The 21879-nt window shown below is 44.2% G+C and overlaps 1 protein-coding gene across 1 annotated transcript; it reads left to right on the forward strand.

Annotated features, from left to right (window-relative positions):
- Positions 1–529: 529 nt before the first annotated feature.
- Positions 530–21628, forward strand: LOC106566310 (V-type proton ATPase subunit S1). Its single transcript, XM_014134221.2, has 10 exons — positions 530–872; positions 12730–12856; positions 13030–13298; positions 13435–13475; positions 13758–13843; positions 17528–17695; positions 18397–18554; positions 18746–18796; positions 18935–19172; positions 19936–21628. Exons 1-10 carry the CDS (start codon positions 748–750, stop codon positions 20143–20145), a joined length of 1473 nt encoding a protein of 490 aa, XP_013989696.1. The 5' UTR covers positions 530–747; the 3' UTR covers positions 20146–21628.
- The last annotated feature ends 251 nt before the right edge of the window (positions 21629–21879 follow it).

Here is a 21879-nt window from a genome sequence, read left to right on the forward strand (position 1 = left end):
TTTATACAATATATCCCGATTAGTCCATATATAATATCTGTGTGGAGAAAAATGATGTTTATAAATGAAGGACCATGGCAAGAAAACCTCCTGATGAAAAGCAGAAAGTTTCACTGGAACTTTGTCAATATTATTGTAATTGCAAACCAACATGAAGTTAAGGCCACCAAAAGTAGAGAAGACATGATGAGGAATAAAATTCCACATAGAAGTGGGTCTTCTTAGGAATTGTTTTATCCAATTGATCTTAAAAGTACTAAGGTAGTAAAGTCCAGAAAATTCAGCCCACCATACTCATAAGTGTTCATTACAACAGTTTTCCTAATATAATGGGTCACGGTTTCTTCACAGAAAGTTGAAAAGCATCTGGTCTATCTCCTTGCTTATTTTACCGTCAAGATATAAAGATAGAGGGGCAAATGTTCGCCTAGAGATACCTCCAGCCTGGGTTATTAGGACTCTTTTAAAGATAAGTCCCTCTGTAGCCGTTGATTTATCTTCTACGGGTTATTCTAATCAGCACGGCCGGTCCCACGGTGCGCAGGCTCGTCACTAGTTACCACAAACACAACGGCATACATCAACCCTGCCTATTTCTACAATGGGAATTTAACCCTAAATTGAGCCACACTGCTAGCCGTATACCTAATATTAACCTTACATTAAGACAAACAAGCAACAACATGTGATATAGTCCATGTTTACTTTGTGGCTGTGATAACTAGTGACAACCTGGACCATCTCAAGATGGCGGCTGGTCGGAGGATGAGGATGATATCGGCTCGGGGTTGTGTGTTTCTGGCCGTGTTGTGCACCTTCTCCGCCGGGACCTGCGACGAACAGGTGCCGCTGATGCTATGGACGAGTGAAGGGTAAGAGCCGTGTGTGTGGTTTTGGTCTGGGGATGCGTTTGTAACCGTGCAAGCTGGTTGACATTTTGTCATTCATATTCCTAGCGGGGATCTTGTCCTATTTGCTCGCTATCAAGCCACTTTATATTTTGGCAATTCATCTGTGAAGCCACTAGCCACTAAACCTTAGTGACTAAGGGAAATTAAAAATGTTACTCGACGTATCATTTTTTTTTAAACACCCCCCAACACCAACATGAAAAATATTTTTCATGACCCTCTCCCCTCATAAAATGAACTAAATAAAATGATTGTTACCACAAATAACAACCCTGTGTTAAGGTCAGTCCTTCCGGATGGGTTTATGGTACTGTCGATGCCACACGGTGTTATGGGCCAGAAGGATGAGGACTCACCGACCACCACAAACCACGTCCCTGTCTGTCTCATTACACTACTGTCATAGCCGGCTGCAAACAATTATCAGCTAGGGCGAAATGAGATTTTTATGCTATATTTATAATTATGTTAAATATATGCACATTTTCCACCAATAGGTTTCTGTGCGGATGCACCACACAACCAATAAGCAATGCGTACCCAACCTGGTCTCAGAACATTTTGTATGATTCTTTAGTTAAATCCGAGATGCTCCATGTTAGTATGATATTTTACGTTTCTTATGGTATTTATTAATTTGTGGATGCCCATCATCCATTTCGTATGATATGTTATGAATTCCAATTGGTTCTGGCTAACGTTAGCTAGGTGGCTAACATTATCTAGGTCAGTGGTTAAGGTTAGAAGTTAGGTTAAAGTTTTAGGGGAAGGGTTAGGTAACATGCTAAGTAGTTGCAAAGTAGCTAAAATGTAGTAAGTAGTTGAAAAGTTACTAATTAGCAAAAATGCTAAAGTTGTCCATGATGAGAATTGAACACAACCTTTGGGCAATGCAGGTGTAGAAGCACGGTGGCTAGGAAAAACTCCCTAGAAAGGCCAGAACCTAGAGAGGAACCAGGCTATGAGGGGTGGCCAGTCAATCATAGGACCCACTGAAGAGATGAGTCTTCAGTAAAGACTTAAAGGTTGAGACCGAGTCTGCATCTCTCACATGGGTAGGCAGACCATATCTGCATATTGCACCTTTTTTAAATACATTTTAAAAAGTTAAATGACAAATATTTAGGCTATATTGAAGCGTTAGGTTCAAGGCCGAGGAATAGCCACTCGGATTCAAAAGGAGGAAGAAGACACGTTAGGAGCAATGTCCTCCAGCGCCTTCAGAAATTATTCACACCCCTTTACTTTTTCCAGATTTTGTTGTGTTACAGCCTGAATGTATTCAATTGTGATTTTGTGTCACTGGCTTACACACAATACTCTGTGTGCAATAATGGAGTTTAACATGTTTGTTTATGACTACCTCATCTCTGTACCCCAGGCATACAATTATCTGGAAGATCTCTGTCAAGCAGTGCATTTTTTACCAGAGGGGCAACTATTGGTAAATAAAAAGTTGTGAAGTTACTAATTACACTTTGGATGGTGAATCAATAAACACAGTCACTACAAAGATACAGGTGTCCTTCCCAACTCAGTTGCCGGAGAGGAAGAAAATGAGGCCAGGGGTGACTTTGGAACAGTTACAGAGTTTAATAGCTGTAATAGGAGAACTGAGGATGGATCAACAACATTGTAGTTACTCCACAATACTAACCTAAATGACAGATTGAAAAGAGGGAAGGCCTGTACAGAATACAAATGTTCCAAAACATGCGTCATATTTGCAAGAAGGCACTAAAGTAAAACTGCCAAAAATGTGGCAAAGAAATGAAGTTGTATGTTCTGAATACAAAGCATTATGTTTGGGGTAAACACAACACTTCACTGAATACCACTCTTCCAGTGTTACCGTCATGAAAAATGTGACGGTGGACATTTAATTGGCAACATTTTAATTTGCTAGACATTTGAGAAATTTATTGGACCCATGTGCATTGGGTGCATAACCTTTATTAGAGCGTCCACCCACATTTCTCAGAATGACTGGAATCAAATTCTCTGATCCACCTCTACGCTGACGACACCTTTCTGTATACTTCTGTCCCTTCTTTGGACACTGTGTTAACTAACCTCCAGACAAGCTTCAATGCCATACAACTCTCCTTCCATGGCCTACAACTGCTCTTAAATGCTAGTAAAACTAAATGCATGCTCTTCAACCGATCACTACCCGTACCTGCTCGCCCGTCCAGCTTCACTACTCTGGACGGTTCTGACTTAGAATATGTGGACAACTACAAATACCTAGGTGTCTGGTTAGACTGTAAACTGTCCTTCCAGACTCACATCAAACATCTCCAATCCAAAATTAAATCTAGAATCGGCTTCCAATATCGCAACAAAGCATCCTTCACTCATGCTGCCAAACATACCCTCGTAAAACTGACCATCCTACCGATCCTTGACTTCGGTGATGTCATCTATAAAATAGCCTCCAATACCCTACTCAATAAATTGGATGCAGTCTATCACAGTGCCATCCGTTTTGTCACCAAAGCCCCATATACTACCCACCATTGCGATCTGTATGCTCTCGTTGGCTGGCCCTCACTTCATACTCGTCGCCAAACCCACTGGCTACAGGTTATCTACAAGACCCTGCTAGGTAAAGTCCCCCCTTATATCAGCTCACTGGTCACCATAGCAGCACCCACTCGTAGCACGCGCTCCAGCAGGTATATCTCACTGGTCACCCCCAAAGCCAATTCTTCCTTTGGTTGTCTTTCCTTCCAGTTCTCTGCTGCCAAATATAGCAGCAGGAGAAAGCTGGGATCCTCTTTTAAATAGTGGCCAGTCAAAACTCTGATTTCACACAGCATTACGCAATGACTGGGCTTATAAGAACACATGTTTCTGTAGGCTATGGGCTCTCTAACCCTGTTCCAGGGGTCTTGTTTCTGTAGGCTATGGGCTCTCCAACCCTGTTCCAGGGGTCTTGTTTCTGTAGGCTATGGGCTCTCCAACCCTGTTCCAGGGGTCTTGTTTCTGTAGGCTATGGGCTCTCCAACCCTCTTCCAGGGGTCTTGTTTCTGTAGGCTATGGGCTCTCCAACCCTGTTCCAGGGGTCTTGTTTCTGTAGGCTATGGGCTCTCCAACCCTGTTCCAGGGGTCTTGTTTCTGTAGGCTATGGGCTCTCCAACCCTGTTCCAGGGGTCTTGTTTCTGTAGGCTACGGGCTTTCCAACCCTGTTCCAGGGGTCTTGTTTCTGTAGGCTACGGGCTCTCCAACCCTGTTCCAGGGGTCTTGTTTCTGTAGGCTATGGGCTCGCCAACCCTGTTCCAGGGGTCTTGTTTCTGTAGACTACGGGCTCTCCAACCCTGTTCCAGGGGTCTTGGGCCTATAGACTATGTTTGGAGTTATTTGGGCACTTTAGTTGTGATATAAACCTTAACAAAACATATAGTCCTACATAATGCATGATTTGAAAAGTAGAGAAAAAAAGCCATGCTTCATTCACATAATATCCATTCAGACTATTCTCAATTTAATCTGTATGTATGTATGTATGTATGTATGTATGTATGTATGTATGTATGTGTAGACAAGATTAAATGTATGTATGTTTCATCTTGTCTGTTGTCTGTCTGTTATATAACATACGGACAATATTAAATTGAGAATAGTCTGAATGGATATTATGTGAATGAAGCATGGCTTTTATATGTATGTATGTATGTATGTATGTATGTATGTATGTATGTATGTATGTATGTATGTATGTATGTATGTATGTATGTATGTATGTATGTATGTATGTATGTATGTATGTATGTTAAAAAGAGGAGGATCCCATCAGCTTTCTACAGGCTAGGCCTGAGGAGGATCCCATCAGCGTTCTATAGGCTAGGCCTGAGGAGGATCCCATCAGCGTTCTATAGGCTAGGCCTGAGGAGGATCCCATCAGCTTTCTATAGGCTAGGCCTGAGGAGGATCCCATCAGCGTTCTATAGGCTAGGCCTGAGGAGGATCCCATCAGCTTTCTATAGGCTAGGCCTGAGGAGGATCCCATCAGCTTTCTATAGGCTAGGCCAACTATATCTATTTCTCAACATTCCTAATATTAAGCACATTGCTTCACTTTACAACAGGAGTAGCCTAGCTGGCAAGCATGAAAATTAACCGCGGGAATAGCGCCCTTCATTTGCTATTAAAGTGCATACCGATGACATCTGTTCTGACCCGTTCTGACAGGTGCATGATAACGGCCCATTCTAAATCAAAACTAATTTAGTTTGTAAACATATACATACACACAAACTAAATTAGTTTTGATTTAGAATGGGCCGTTATCATGCACCTGTCAGAACGGGTCAGAACAGACGCTAGCGTCCCATCTCGACAACTTCCGGTGAAATTGCAGAGCTTCAAATTAAATTACTGTAAATATTTAGCTTTCATGAAATCACAAGTGCAATACATCAAAATAAAGCTTAACTTCTTGTTCATCCAGCTGCCGTGTCAGATTTCAAAAAGGCTTTACAGCGAAAGCAAACCATGCGATTATCTGAGGACAGCGCTAAGCACAAAAAACATTACAAACAGTTAGCAGCCAAGTAGATTAGTCACGAAAGTCAGAAATGGCAATAAAATTAATCACTTACCTTTGATCTTCGTATGGTTGCACTCACAAGACTCCTAGTTATACAATAAATGTTCATTTTGTTTGATAAAGTCCCTCTTTATATCCAAAAACCTCAGTTTTGTTGGCGCGTTTTGTTTAGTAATCCAATGGCTCAAAGGCAGGCACAACGGGCAGACAAATTCTAAATAGTATGTGTAAAGTTCGTAGAAACATGTCAAACGACGTTTATAATCAATCCTCAGGTTGTTTTTAGCCTAAATAATCAATAATATTTCAACCGGACAATAGCGTCGTCAATATAAAAGAAAAACAAAAAAGGTGCGCTCTCGGTCAAGCGCAGTAACCAGCTCTGGGGACATCCCACTATCAACTCACTCAATGTGGTCATTCTTCCTCATTTTTCAGAATAAAAGCCTGAAACAATGTCTGAAGACTGTTCACAACTAGTGGAAGCCATAGGGAACGGAATCTGGGTCCTATCCCTTTAAATGGTGGATAGGCTTTCATTGGAAAAACAGCCATTTCAAAATAATGGCACTTCCTGGATGGATTTTCCTCAGGTTTTCACCTGCCATATCAGTTCTGTTATACTCGGACATTATTTTAACAGTTTTGGAAACTTTAGTGTTTTCTATCCAAATCTACCAATTATATGCATATCCTAGCTTCTGGGCCTGAGTGGCAGGCAGTTTACTTTGGGCACATGTTTCATCCAAAATTCTGAATGCTGCCCCCATCCTAAAAAAGTTAATGCATTTGAGCCAATCAGTTGTGTTGTGACAAGGTAGGGGTGGTATATGTAATGCAGTCGCAAAAACCATCAAGCGCTATGATGAAACTGGCTCTCAAGCGGACCGCCACAGGAAAGGAAGACCCAGAGTTACCTTTGCTGCAGAGGATAAGTTCGTTAGTTACCAGCCTCAGAAATGGCAGCCCAAATAAATGCTTCACAGAGTTCAAGTAACAGACACATCTTAACATCAACTGTTCAGAGGAGACTGCGTGAATCAGGCATTCATGGTTGAATTGCTGCAAAGAAACCGCAACTAAAGGACACTAATAATAATAAGAGAATTGCTTGGGCCAAGAAACACGAGTAATGGACATTAGACTGTCTGATGGTCTGATGAGTCTATATTTGAGATTTTTAGTTCCAACTGCCGTATCTTTGTGAGACGCAGAGTAGGTGAACTGATGATCTCCGCATGTGTGGTTCCCAACGTGAAGCATGGAGGTGTGGGGGTGCTTTGCTGGTGACACTGTCTGTGATTTTAGATTTCAAGGCACACTTAACCAGCATGGCTACCACAGCATTCTGCAGCGATACGTCATCCCATCTAGTTTGTGCTATCATTTGTTTTTCAACAGAACAATGACCCAACACGCCTCCAGGCTGTGTAAGGGCTATTTGACCAAGAAGGAGAGTGATGGAGTGCTGTATCAGGTGACCTGGCCTCCACAATCACCAGACCTCAACCCAATTGAGATGGTTTGGGCTGAGTTGGACCGCAGAGTGAAGGAAAAGCAGCCAACAAGTGCTCAGCATATGTGGGAACTCCTTCAAGACTGTTGGAAAAGCATTCCAGGTGAAGCTGGTTGAGAGAATGCCAAGAGTGTGCAAAGCAGTCAAGGCAAAGGGTGGCTATTTGAAGAATCTAAAATCTCTAATATATTTTGACTTGTTTAACACTTTATTTTGGTTACTACATGATTCCATATGTGTTATTTCATAGTTTTGATGTCTTCACTATTATTCTACAATGTAGAAAATAGTTCAAATAAAGAAAACCCCATTGAATTTGTAGGTGTGTCCAAACTTTTGACTGGTACTGTAAATCGACTTAAATCTATGGCTTGAAAATGGCTGTCTATCAATGATCAACAACTAACTTGACAGAGCTTGAAGAATTAAAAAAAATTGTGTGCAAATATTGTACAATCCAGGTGTACAAAGCTCTTAGAAACGCACCCAGAAAGACTCACAGCTGTAATAGCTGCCAAAGGTGTTTCTAACATCATTACTCGGCGGTGTGAATACTTATGTGAATGAGCTATTACTGAATTTCATTTTCAATACATTTGCAAACCATTTCTAAACATGTTTTCACTTTGTCATTATGGGGTATTGTGTGTAGATGGGTAAGAAAAAATATATATTTAATACATTTTTATTTCAGGCTGTATCACAACAAAATGTGGAATAATTCAAGGGGTATGTATACTTTCTGAAGGCACTGTACATAGTTTTACCTGCGTTCAATACTAATTTCAGGTCAAAGTTTTTCTCTAATACAATGAAGGCAGAATGTAGTTCAGATAGAGTCTGGTTAACCATGGGTCTAATAGCAGACACAACAGTGTCGTCAACATACAAGTGCAGGTTACAGTTGTTTGCTGACATATTCTCAATATTATTAATGTAAACAGTAAAAAGTACAGGACTCAGAATTTATCCGTGTGTTATGTACAGACAACCGGTTTTAACACCATCAGTAGATACACATTGAGTTTTATGTCAAGTCATTTTTTAAACCAGTTACATGCAGCCTGGCCAATTGATCAACAGTATCGAAAGCCTTTGACAGGTCAGTGAAAGAGGGCAGCACAATGTTACCTTTTATCCGTACAGTTAACCACATTTTATAACTAGGGATGGATCAAGCATATCAGCCCCAGTGGATTTTTTTAAACCTAAGTCTTGTACAAGTCGTCTGGAACATCACAGGTAGTAAATTGTTGAAATGAAAACAAAGATTCACTAGAAGTTGACGGGGTAACCGTCGAGTCAGCTAGAGGCTGGGAGAGGAAAGAGCATAAATTAAACCATTGTTCTGTCATAAAAAGGCTGCTGAGGTAAAATTATGATTTAAAAGCATCACTTATCCCATTCTTCTCAGTTATGTCGGAGTCAGGGAAGAATAGGAATTTGTACGCTTCAGTGCATTAGTTTTTTACAAAATCTCCATTCATCTTTCCCTCGATCCTGACTAGTCTCCCAGTCCCTGTAAAACATATCTCCACAGCATGATGCTGCTGCCACCACCATGCTTCACCATAGTGATGTTGCCAGGTTTCTTCCAGTCGTGACTCTTGGCATTCAGGCCGAAGAGTTCAATCTTTGTTTCATCAGACCAGAGAATCTTGTTTCTCATGGTCTGAAAGTCTAAGTGCCTTTTTGTTGTTGTTGGTCTGATGAAACCAAGATTGAACTCTTGCACCTTATCTAACTCTGTCGTGAGTCCCATACACTGAAAAAAGAAAAACAGGGTCGCAGGTCGCCTAGCAGCTAAGAACATTGAGCCAGTGAACCAAAGATTGTTGGATCGAATCACTGAACCAACTAGGTGAAAAATGTGTTGATGTGCCCTTGAGCAAGGCACTTAACCCTAATTGCTCTTGTAAGTCACTCTGGATAAGAGCGTCTGCTAAATGACTACAATTCAAAGAAAAAAACAAAAGGCTAAATTCAGAATCAGGGGAGGATGGAGAATAATGGGGCTGCAGAGTATCCTAGTGGTTAGAGCGTTGGACTAGTAACCGTAAGGTTGCAAGTTCGAATCCCCGAGCTGACAAGGTACAAATCTGTCGTTCTGCCCCTGAACAAGGCAGTTAACCCACTGTTCCTAGGCCGTCATTGAAAATAAGAATTTGTTCTTAACTGACTTGCCTAGTTAAATAGAGCGTAAAATACAAAAATCAGCATCTTTATTTGTGATTTAAATTGTTTTTTATTTGAAATGTGTTGATTGTTCTCCATCCACCCCTGATACCATTTCCATTGACGAGAGGACCGAATGGCGCTGAAGGAGATGGCTGCCGTTTTACGATCCCGTGTTTTTTTTGCGTTATTTGTAACTTATTATGTTTCTGCCACCGTGTCTTATGACCGAAAAGAGCTTCTAGATATCAGGACAGCGATTACTCACCCCGTACTGGAGTACTGTTTCTTTAACGAGTCGGATGGGAAGGATTTATTTCAGATACCCGACAAGGCCCTCATCCCTGTCATTCGCAGGAGAAAGAGACGGAGGTATTGGGGATGAAGGTCCTTGTAAGGATCCGACGCTGAGAGGATAATCTATTAGCCAGCCAATCAATCGATAATAAAATAGAACAGCTACCATCACGTATATCCAACGGGACATTAAAAACTGTAATATCTTATGTTTCACCGAGTCGTGGTTGAACGACGACATGAATAACATACAGCTGGTGGGTTATACACTCTATCGGCAGGATAGAACAGCAGCCTCTGGTAAGACAAGGGGTGGTGGTCTATGTATATTTGTAAACAACAGCTGGTGCACAAAATCTAAGGAAGTCTCAAGGTTTTGCTCGCCTGAGGTAGAGTATCTCATGATAAGCTGCAGACCACACACTATTTATCAAGAGTTTTCATCAGTATTTTGTTGCTGTCTAAATACCACCACAAACCAATGCTGGCACTAAGATTGCGCTCAATGAGCTGTATAAGGCCATAAGCAAACAGGAAACCGCTCATCCTGAGACGGGGCTCCTAGTGCGGACTTTAATGCAGGAAAACTCATCCGTTTTACCTCATTTCTACCAGCATGTTTTATGTGCAACCAGAGGGGAAAAAATCTCTAGATCACCTTTACGCCACAACCAGGAACACGAACAAAGCTTTCCCTCGCGCTCCGTTTGGCAAATCTCACCATAACTCCAGCCTCCTGATTCCTGCTATCAAGCAAAAACTAAAGCAGGAAGCACCAGTGACTCTGTCAATAAGAAAGTGAAGCAGATGCTAAGCTACAGGACTATTTTGCTAGCACAGACTGGAATATGTTCCGGGATTCTTCCGATGGCATTGAGGAGTACACCACATCAGTCACTGGCTTCTTCATCAATAAGTGCATCGATGACGTCGTCCCCACAGTGACTGTACGTACATACCCCAACCAGAAGCCATGGCTTACAGGCACATCCGCACTGAGCTAAAGGATAAAGCTGACGCTTTCAGGGAGCAGGACTCTAACCCGTAAGCTTGCAAGAAATCCCGCTATGCCCTCTGACAAACCATCAAACAGGCAAAGCATTAATACAGGACTAAGATTGAATCGTACAACACCGGCTCCGACGCTCGTCGGATGTGGCAGGGCTTGTAAACTATTACAGGCTACAAAGGGAAGCACAGCCGCGAGCTGCCCAGTGACGAGCCTACCAGACGAGCTAAATTACTTCTATGCTCACTTCGAGGCAAGTAACACTGAAGCATGCATGAGAGCATCAGCTGTTCCGGACGACTGTGTGATCACGCTCTCCGTAGCCGATGTGAGTAAGACCTTTAAAAAGGTCAACATTTACAAGGCAGCAGGGCCAGACGGATTACCAGGACGTGTACTCCGAGCATGCGCTGACCAACTGGCAAGTATCTTCATTTACATTTTCAATCTGTCCCTGACTGAGTCTGTAATACCTACATGTTTCAAGCAGACCATCATTTGTATTTGTATTTATTATGGTTCTCCATTAGCCAAGGAAGCAGCTACTCTTCCTGGGTTCCAGCAAAATTAAGGCAGTTTATACAATTTGAAAAACATTACAATACATTCACAGACTGTGTGCCATCAGGCCCCTACTCCACCACTACCAGATATATACAGTACAAAATCCATGTGTACGTGTGTTTATGCATGCGTCTGTGCCCATGTTTGTGTTGCTTCACAGTCCCCGCTGTTCCATAAGGTGTATTTTTACCTGTTTTTAAAATCTGATTCTACTGCTGCATCAGTTACCTGATGTGGAATAGAGTTCCATGTAGTCATGGCTCTATGTAGTACTGTGCGCCTCCCATAGTCTGTTCTGGACTTGGACTGTGAAGAGACCTCTGGTGGCATGTCTTGTGGGGTATACATGGATGTCTGAGCTGTGTGCCAGTAGTTTAGCCAGCTCGGTGCATTCAACATATCAATACCTCTCATAAATACAAGCAGTGATGAAGTCAATCTCTCCTCCACTTTCAGCCAGGAGAGATTGACATGTATATTATTAATATTAGCTCTCTGTGTACATCCAAGGGCCAGCCGTGCTGCCCTGTTCTGATCCAATTACAATGTTCCTAAGTCCTTTTTTGTGGCACCTGACCACACGACTGAACAGTAGTCCAGATGCGACAAAACTAGGGCCTTTAGGACCTGCCTTGTTGACAGTGCTTTCAAGAAGGTAGAGCAGCGCTTTATTATGGACACACTTCTCAATTTCCACATTAATTATTACAAGATTAGGTTTAGGGTTTAGTGAATAATTTGTCCCAAATACAATGCTTTAAGTTTTAGAAATATTAAGGACTAACTTATTCCTTGCCACCCACTCTGAAACTAACTGCATCTCTTTGTTAAGTGTTGCAGTCATTTGTGATGTAAGTGATGTGCTTGTTGAATGTCCTTCTCTATAAGCATGTTGAAAGTTTGTCAATTCGTTTTTTCTGTAAAATAGCATTGTATCTGGTGAAACACAATTTTTTTCCAAAAGTTTACTAAGGGTTGGTAACAGGCTGATTGGTCGGCTATTTGAGCCAGTAAAGGGGGCTTCGGTAGCAGAATGACTTTTGGTTCCCTCCAGTCCTGGTGGCACACACTTTCTAGTAGGCTTAAACTGAAGATGTGGCAATATCGTAATTGTTTTATTTTTTTACTTAACACTTTTTCTTAACTTCTTAGAGCATTGTTGGTTAAGGGCTTGTAAGTAAGTATTTCACTGTAAGGTCTACACCTGTTGTATTCGGTGCATGTGACAAATAACATTTTTATGTGAATATGAAACAAATTTTACCTCCGTACCAACCGTATCCCTACCAGCTCTCTAAAAAGTAATATCAACAATACTTTCCTGTGGATTTTGTGTTTAAAGTTTAGATTAGCTGAAGGACAAACCACACAGACAACTGGTAGAATATGTTTAAATGTAATTGTTTTTCAACATTCTGGATTGTACGGAACATTTGCGTGAGTTTCAGGCTGTATATACCAGTAAATGGTGTATTACAGCCTGATGAATCAGACTAACCCTGACTACAGCCTGATGAATCAGACTAACCCTGACTACAGCCTGATGAATCAGACTAACCCTGACTACAGCCTGATGAATCAGACTAACCCTGACTAACCCAAGGGCTACTTTTTACTTCGGAAATGTAACATTGGTTTGCTTGTCAGGCACGTCCTCTTAGTTTTTCCTGTTTCCTGTTTTACTGGCCCTCCTGAACGATGTCAGGTCTGGTCTGCCGTCTCAGGCTGTTCCTGCTGCTGGTCACATAGTGGGTATCAGTCAGTTGAGCTCATACCTAGAGACCGCCCTGGGGTCCGCCCCGCGCAATGTACTGCTCTTCCTGCAGGACAAGGTAATACACTCTCAAACCTACCTTTGTAACCCATATATTAGTTAGCCTATGTCTTTTACTGTTTGTGTGACTCTCTCTCTCTCTCTCTCTCTCTCTCTCTCGCTCTCCCCGTCTCTCGTCTCGCTCTCTCCCCGTCTCTCATCTCACTCTCTCCCCCGCTCTCCCCCCCCCAGATGAGCATTGAGGACTTCACCATGTACGGAGGGGCGTTTGGCAACAAGCAGGACAGTGCCTTCCCTAACCTCGAGGATGCGCTCCTCTCCAGCCCTTCCCCATTGGTCCTGCCTGCCGTGGCCTGGCCAGCATCCAGTGCTGTGATCGGTCAGCTCCAGGACCAATTAGATACCTCTCCTCTCTACATGGAACCAGAGACACTCAGCCACCTACGACTCAACGCTTCTACCCCCGCCCTGCTGGTGTTCAGACTACCCTACAGCACCGGGTATACACACACCCACACACACACACACGATTCTGCTTATCTCACTGGTCTGTTTTTTTATGGGTGTGGTTTATACCGATGTGGGTGTGGTTTATACCGATGTGCGTGTGGTTTACCTGATTTTGGTTTGTAACAGGTCTGATCTGATGTCTGCTAAGGAGGTTCTCAATGAGAATGGTGAGTGGTCTACCGTTTTACCGGTCTACCGGCCTACTGTTTTACCGGCTTACTGTTTTACCGGTCTGTTTTACGTGTCTACTGGTTTACCGTTTTACCGGTCTGTTTTACCGGTTTACTGTTTTACCGGTCTATTGTTTTACGTGTCTACTGTTCTAGTAGTGTATTCTACTGTTCTACTGTACGGTGGCTCTGCTGGGACAAACATCACCTACCTTCACTGTGTTCCTTATTACAGTATGGTGCAGATTGCTGAAGACTAACTTGTTGAGTGTGTGTTAGATGAGGTGATTGGACAGGTGATGAGCATTATGAAGAGCCAGTCTGTCCCCTACACTGCCGTCTACACTGCAATGAGACCCTCACGGGTAAGTGTCTGTTTATCCATGTCTGTGTGTTTATGTTTGTCATATATATGGAAAGAGAGTTTACATTTATTAAACTTTCTAAATCTGTCTATGACGTACAGGACCAGTCAAAAGTTTGGACACACCTACTCATTCAAGGGTTTTTCTTTATTTTGACTATTTTCTACATTGTATAGTTTTGATGTCTTCACTATTATGAAATAACACATATGGAATCATGTAGTAACCAAAAAAGTATTAAACAAATGAAAATATATTTTCTATTTGAGATTCTTCAAAGTTGTCACCCTTTGCCTTGATGACAGCTTTGCACAGTCTTGGCATTCTCTCAACCAGCTTCATGAGGAATGTTTTTCCAACAGTCTTGAAGGAGTTCCCACATATGCTGAGCACTTGTTGGCTGCTTTTCCTTCACTCTGCGGTCCAACTCATCCCAAACCATCTCAATTGGGTTGAGGTCGGGTGATTGTGGAGGCCAGATCATCTGATGCAGCACTCCATCACTCTCATTGGTCAAATAGCCCTTACACAGCCTGGAGGTGTGTTGGGTCATTACCCTGTTGAAAAACAAATAATAGTCCCACTAAGACCAAACCAGATGGGATGGTGTATCGCTGTGGTAGCCATGCTGGTTAATTGTGCCTTGAATTCTAAATAAATCACAGACAGTTTCACCATCACACCACCACCTCCTCCATGCTTCACGGTGGGAACCACACATGCAGAGATCATCCGTTCACCTACTCTGCATCTCACAAAGACACGGTGGTTGGAACCAAAAATCTCAAATTTGGACTCAACAGACCAAAGGACAGATTTCCACCGGTCTAATGTCCATTGCTTGTGTTTCTTGGCCCAAGCAAGTCTTATTCTTATTGGTGTCCTTTAGTAGTTGTTTCTTTGCAGCAATTCGTCCATGACGGCCTGATTCACACAGTCTCCTCTGAACAGTTGATGTTGAGATGTGTCTGTTACTTGAACTCTGAAGGATTTATTTGGGCTGCAATTTCTGAGGCTGGTAACTCTGATGAACTTATCCCGTGCAGAGAATGCCAAGAGTGTGCAAGCTGTCAAGGCAAAGGGTGTCTACTTTGAAGAATCTTAAATGTAAAATATATTTTGATTTAACACTTTTTTTTTTGGTTACTACATGATTCCATATGTTATTTCATATTTATGTCTTCACTATTATTCTACAATGTAGAAAATAGTAAAAATAACAAAACCCTTGAATGAGTAGGTGTATCCAAACTTTTGACTGGTCCTGTATGTACGTCCTTGCAAATGGAACCGTCCATGCTATCCATCCAGAGCCCTCTCTCTCTGTCTCTATGGTGTGTTACCACCTCTGTCTGTCTCTATGGTGTGTTACCACCTCTCTCTCTCTGTCTCTATGGTGTGTTGTTACCACCTCTCTCTGTCTCTATGGTGTGTTGTTACCAACTCTCTCTGTCTCTATGGTGTGTTGTTACCACCTCTCTCTGTCTCTATGGTGTGTTACCACCTCTCTCTCTCTCTCTGTCTCTATGGTGTGTTACTTTTACATTTAAGTCATTTAGCAGACGCTCTTATCCAGAGCAACTTACAAATTGGTGCATTCACCTTATGATATCCAGTGGAACAACCACTTTACAATAGTGCATCTAAATCTTATAAGGGGGGGGTTAGAAGGATTACTTTATCCTATCCTAGGTATTCCTTAAAGAGGTGGGGTTTCAGGTGTCTCCGGAAGGTGGTGATTGACTCCGCTGTCCTGGCGTCGTGAGGGAGCTTGTTCCACCATTGGGGTGCCAGAGCAGCGAACAGTTTTGACTGGGCTGAGCGGGAACTGTGCTTCCTCAGAGGTAGGGGGGCCAGCAGGCCAGAGGTGGATGAACGCAGTGCCCTTGTTTGGGTGTAGGGCCTGATCAGAGCCTGAAGGTATGGAGGTGCCGTTCCCTTCACAGCTCCGTAGGCAATCACCATGGTCTTGTAGCGGATGCGAGCTTCAACTGGAAGCCAGTGGAGAGAGCGGAGGAGCGGGGTGACATGAGAGAACTTGGGAAGGTTGAACACTAGACGGGCTGCGGCGTTCTGGATGAGTTGTAGGGGTTTAATGGCACAGGCAGGGAGCCCAGCCAACAGCGAGTTGCAGTAATCCAGACGGGAGATGACAAGTGCCTGAATTAGGACCTGCGCCGCTTCCTGTGTGAGGCAGGGTCGTACTCTGCGAATGTTGTAGAGCATGAACCTACAGGATCGGGTCACCGCCTTGATGTTAGTGGAGAACGACAGGGTGTTGTCCAGGATCACGCCAAGGTTCATTCTGGGAGTGTTGTTACCACCTCTCTCTCTCTCTCTCTCTGTCTCTATGGTGTGTTGTTACCACCTCTCTCTCTCTCTCTCTCTCTCTCTCTCTGTCTCTGTCTCTGTCTCTGTCTCTGTCTCTCTCTCTCTCTCTGTCTCTATGGTGTGTTGTTACCACCTCTCTCTCTCTCTCTGTCTCTATGGTGTGTCGTTACCACCTCTCTCTCTCTCTCTCTGTCTCTATGGTGTGTTACCACCTCTCTCTCTCTCTCTCTCTCTCTCTCTCTCTCTCTCTGTCTCTATGGTGTGTTGTTACCACCTCTCTCTCTCTCTCTCTCTCTCTCTCTCTCTCTCTCTCTGTCTCTATGGTGTGTTGTTACCACCTCTCTCTCTCTCTCTCTGTCTCTATGGTGTGTTACCACCTCTCTCTCTCTCTCTCTATGGTGTGTTACCACCTCTCTCTCTCTCTGTCTCTATGGTGTGTTGTTACCACCTCTCTCTCTCTCTCTCTCTCTCTCTCTATGGTGTGTTGTTACCACCTCTCTCTCTCTCTCTCTCTCTCTCTCTCTCTGTCTCTATGGTGTGTTACCACCTCTCTCTCTCTCTCTCTCTCTCTGTCTCTATGGTGTGTTGTTACCACCTCTCTCTCTCTCTCTCTCTCTCTGTCTCTATGGTGTGTTGTTACCACCTCTCTCTCTCTCTCTCTCTGTCTCTATGGTGTGTTGTTACCACCTCTCTCTCTCTCTCTGTCTCTATGGTGTGTTGTTACCACCCTCTCTCTCTCTCTCTCTCTCTCTCTCTCTGTCTCTATGGTGTGTTGTTACCACCTCTCTGTCTCTCGCTGTCTCTCTCTCTCTGTCTCTCTGTCTCTACGGTGTGTTGTTACCACCTCTCTCTCTCTCTCTCTCTCTCTCTCTCTCTCTGTCTCTATGGTGTGTTGTTACCACCTCTCTCTCTGTCTCTCTCTCTCTCTCTCTCTCTCTCTCTGTCTCTATGGTGTGTTGTTACCACCTCTCTCTGTCTGTCTCTCTCTCTCTCTCTCTCTGTCTCTCTCTGTCTCTCTCTCTCTGTCTCTATGTTGTGTTGTTACCACCTCTCTCTCTCTATGGTGTGTTGTTACCACCTCTCTCTCTCTCTCTCTCTCTCTATGGTGTGTTGTTACCACCTCTCTCTCTTTCTGTCTCTATGGTGTGTTGTTACCACCTCTCTCTCTCTCTCTCTCTCTCTCTCTCTGTCTCTATGGTGTGTTGTTACCACCTCTCTCTCTCTCTCTGTCTCTATGGTGTGTCGTTACCACCTACCACCCCTCTCTCTCTCTGTCTCTATGGTGTGTTGTTACCACCTCTCTCTCTCTCTCTGTCTCTATGGTGTGTTGTTACCACCTCTCTGTCTCCCTAGGAGGTGTCATCATCTCTGTCTATGGATATGGAGGCTGGTGTGGGAGGAGGGCGCTCCCTATTGCAGTACGGAGACAGAAAGAGGGAGAGAGACAGACAGCGGGAGAGAGAAAGAGGAGAGAACCAAGTCAAGGAGAAGACAGGAGTCTACCCTCCAGTTGAGTTTAAGGTAAGATCTGTTTCTTTCTTTCTAACTTGTTAAAATGTGTTACAAACGGCCGCATTGGGCCTTTAATCTCAAAATCAAATCATTTCTGTGTAACAATTAAGTACCTTACTGTGATTTGTTTTCTATTAAAATGGTAAAAAAGAAACAAAAATGGCTCCTTAGCAAGAGGAATTGGCAGAAATCTCACCCTGTCTTTTCAAACACCTCTTTTCATACTGTGAATTATTACATTTTCACGTTATTATTCCCATCTTATAGTGTGGGAATGTACACTGGGTATACCGTACACTAGGAATATACACTGGGTAGACCGTACACTAGGAATGTACACTGGGTAGACCGTACACTAGGAATGTACACTGGGTGTACCGTACACTAGGAATATATACTGGGTATACCGTACACTAGGAATATACACTGGGTATACCGTACACTAGGAATATACACTGGGTATACCGTACATATACACTGGATATACCGTACACTAGGAATGTCTGTACTGCTGTCTGTCTGTACCGCTGTCTGTCTGTACCGCTGTCTGTCTGTACCGCTGTCTGTCTGTACCGCTGTCTGTCTGTACCGCTGTCTGTCTGTACCGCTGTCTGTCTGTACCGCTGTCTGTCTGTACCGCTGTCTGTGGGTACTGCTGTCTGTACTGATTCTGCCTGATGTAGTATTTATTTCTGATCTTCTCTCTCCAGGAGGGCGGAGCCGGCTGCATCATGCTGTGGGCGGAGAACCTGACCGTGAGCGTGCTCCGTGGTGGTCGCTGGGAACGACATGACCTCACCGCTCTGACCTTTGGAGAGGGCGTGACCCCTAGGCTCCAGGGCTCCCTCTGCAACCAATCACACTCCAGGTTAGGGGTCAGCGGTTCTGGGTTTAGAGCTGGACAGGAAGTTGTGAACAGTCCTCTGACATCACATCCTGTCTAGATCTTTGTTAGAAGCTATGGAAACAGCAGCCTTGCTGAACTTGGAAATGATTGGAATGAATTATTATGTTGTCCATTTTTATTGAAATATTTTTCTTTCACCTTTTCTCTGTCAGTCTGGTTCTAAATTATGAGAATATCTTGGGACACCGCTCCTTCAAACTAGTGTGAGTTGACTGGACACACACACACACACACACACACACACACACACACACACACACACACACACACACAGTTACAAACAAACACATACACAAACTCTTTTGGTCTGTCTGTCTGTCTGTCTGTCTGTCTGTCTCCAGGTTCGCCATGTCCCAGCGTCACTACAAGGTGTCAGCTCGCGGCTGGTTTACTCTAGACGCCGTGGAGATAGAATACGACGGTCAGAAAGCAACGTTTAACGGGAGCCGTAGCGTGTACGCACCGGCTGAGTACTCTTACCGCTGTCAGACGGTCACTAACTTCAGATACCCCGTCCTGGTACCGCGGACCTCCAAAGACCCTGCTAACCAGTGGAGGGTCTCGTTCACCGACTTCCAGGTAGGGGGCTGTGAACTGTATTTGTGTCAACAGTGTTTGTCTGTGAAACGAAAACAGAATACTAACTGCAAGTTGAAAAAACTCTCTCTCCCCTCTATCGATCTCTCTCCCTTCTCCACTCTCTCTCCCTTCTCCCCTCTCTCTCTCCCTTCTCCTCTCTCTCTCTCTCTCTCCCGTCTCCCTCTCTCTCCCGTCTCCCCCCCTCTGTCTCTCTTTCCCGTCTCCCCTCACTCTCTCTCCCCGTCTCCCCTCTCTCTCCCGTCTCCTCTCTCTCGCTCCCGTCTCCCCTCTCTCTCCCCTCTCGCTCTCTCTCTCCCGTCTCCCCCCCTCTGTCTCTCTTTCCTGTCTCCCCTCTTTCTCTCTCTCTCCCGTCTCCCCCCCTCTGTCTCTCTTTCCCATCTCCCGTCTCTCTCTCTCTCTCTCTCTCTCCCCGTCCCCCTCTCTCTCTCCCCGTCCCCCCCCCTCTCTCTCTCCCCGTCCCCCCTCTCTCTCTCCCCGTCCCCCCCTCTCTCTCTCCCCGTCCCCCCCCTCTCTCTCTCCCCGTCCCCCCTCTCTCTCTCCCCGTCCCCCCCTCTCTCTCTCCCCGTCCCCCCCCCCTCTCTCTCTCCCCGTCCCCCCCTCTCTCTCCCCGTCCCCCCCTCTCTCTCCCGTCTCTCCTCTCTCTCCCGTCTCTCCTCTCTCTCCCGTCTCTCCTCTCTCTCCCGTCTCTCCTCTCTCTCCCGTCTCCCCCCCGTCTCTCTCCTCACTCTCTCTCTCCCCCTAGATCCAGGGTTTCAACGTGGCAGGGGGAGAGTTCTCCTATGCCAGTGACTGTGCAGGGTTCTTCAGTCCTGGCATCTGGATGGGACTGCTCACCAGTCTACTGATGCTCGTGGTCCTAACCTACGGCCTCCATATGATCATGCAGCTACACACCATGGACCGCTTTGATGACCCCAAGGGACCTGCTATCTCCGTACCACAGACTGACTAACGCACGTCACACACACACACACACACACACACACACACACACACACACACACACACACACACACACACATATATAGACACAGACACTTGTAGTGATTTCCATTTTACATTTCTCCTGTCATTCCTTTATTTACCAACAACCATACAAGAATGCTCAGCGAATAGGAAGGAAGGATCAGGAAAGAATGGATGGGGGAGGGAGGGAGGGGAATAAGGGAGGAATATTTATGGTAGAGAAGGGAGGAATCTGTTACTGAGGGGAATGAGGGATGAATATTTATGGTAGAGAAGGGAGGAATCTGTTACTGAGGGGAATGAGGGATGAATATTTATGGTAGAGAAGGGAGGAATCTGTTACTGAGGGGAATGAGGGATGAATATTTATGGTAGAGAAGGGAGGGGGAATAAGGGATGAATATTTATGGTAGAGAAGGGAGGAATCTGTTACTGAAGGGAAGGAGGGGAATAAGGGATGAATATTTATGGTAGAGAAGGGAGGGGGAATAAGGGATGAATATTTATGGTAGAGAAGGGAGGAATCTGTTACTGAAGGGAAGGAGGAGAATAAGGGGTGAATATTTATGGTAGAGAAGGGAGGGATCTGTTACTGAGGGGAATGAGGGATGAATATTTATGGTAGAGAAGGGAGGGGGAATAAGGGATGAATATTTATGGTAGAGAAGGGAGGAATCTGTTACTGAAGGGAAGGAGGGGAATAAGGGATGAATATTTATGGTAGAGAAGGGAGGGATCTGTTACTGAGGGGTCTGTCCGTCCATCATTCCTGTCTTTTGTCATTTTGGTGTGAAGGTTGATATTACATGGGCTGCTGTTTAGTGAATACAGCCCATGTTGTAAACACTGACTGACGTGGATTTAACAGGTGACATCAATAAGGGATCATAGCTTTCACCTGGATTCACCTGGTCAGTCAATGTCATGGAAAGAGTAGGTGTTCTTAATGTTTTGTACGCTCAGTATATATATATTGTGTTTGACCCTGTGATTTGTCTCTTTATCGTAGCCTAGGTTAGTAGCGTATAGGTTAACTAGGGCCACGTCTGAAATGGCACCCTATTCAGTATAGTGCCCTACTTTTGACCAGGGCCCATAGGGGAAGTGCACCATGTAGGGATTAGGGTGCCGTCTGAGATGTGGCCCAGTTTTCAGTAAGGCTGTTTAATGTGCAGTATGACAGGGCTCTAGGCTCCAACAGGGGACTAAGGGTTAACTATGAGAGAAGGTTGAGGCGTGGAGACGAACCAGACGGACTCGGAGGTTAGGGTTAGATGGCCTACCTTGTGTTTACTGATTTCAAGTTGTTCTGTCGTTTCTATGAGTTGTTGTTAGAGGAAGGCTTGTCTGGTCTTCCTGGACAGAGTCATGATGATATATTGTAATATTAGTAGTGTTTCTAGTCCTGTGTGACTGTCAGGGTGATGCTGTGATTAACCCCAATAAAGCCTTGAATGAACAATCGTCAATTAAGTCTCTGTGAACATTAGTATGTGTGAGAGAGAATACAGGACATGTCTGTCTGTGAGAGATAAACACTATGGTGTCTGTGAGAACAATACTGTGTCTGAGAGAACAATACTGTGTCTGTGAGAGATAACAATACTGTGTCTGTGAGAGATAACAATACTGTGTCTGTGAGAGAGAAACACTATGGTGTCTGTGAGAGAACAATACTGTGTGAGAGAGAAACTACTGTCTTTTTTTAAATTGTATTTTT

This window comes from Salmo salar, chromosome ssa13 (assembly GCF_905237065.1).
Source record: "Salmo salar chromosome ssa13, Ssal_v3.1, whole genome shotgun sequence".
NCBI lineage: Eukaryota > Metazoa > Chordata > Actinopteri > Salmoniformes > Salmonidae > Salmo > Salmo salar.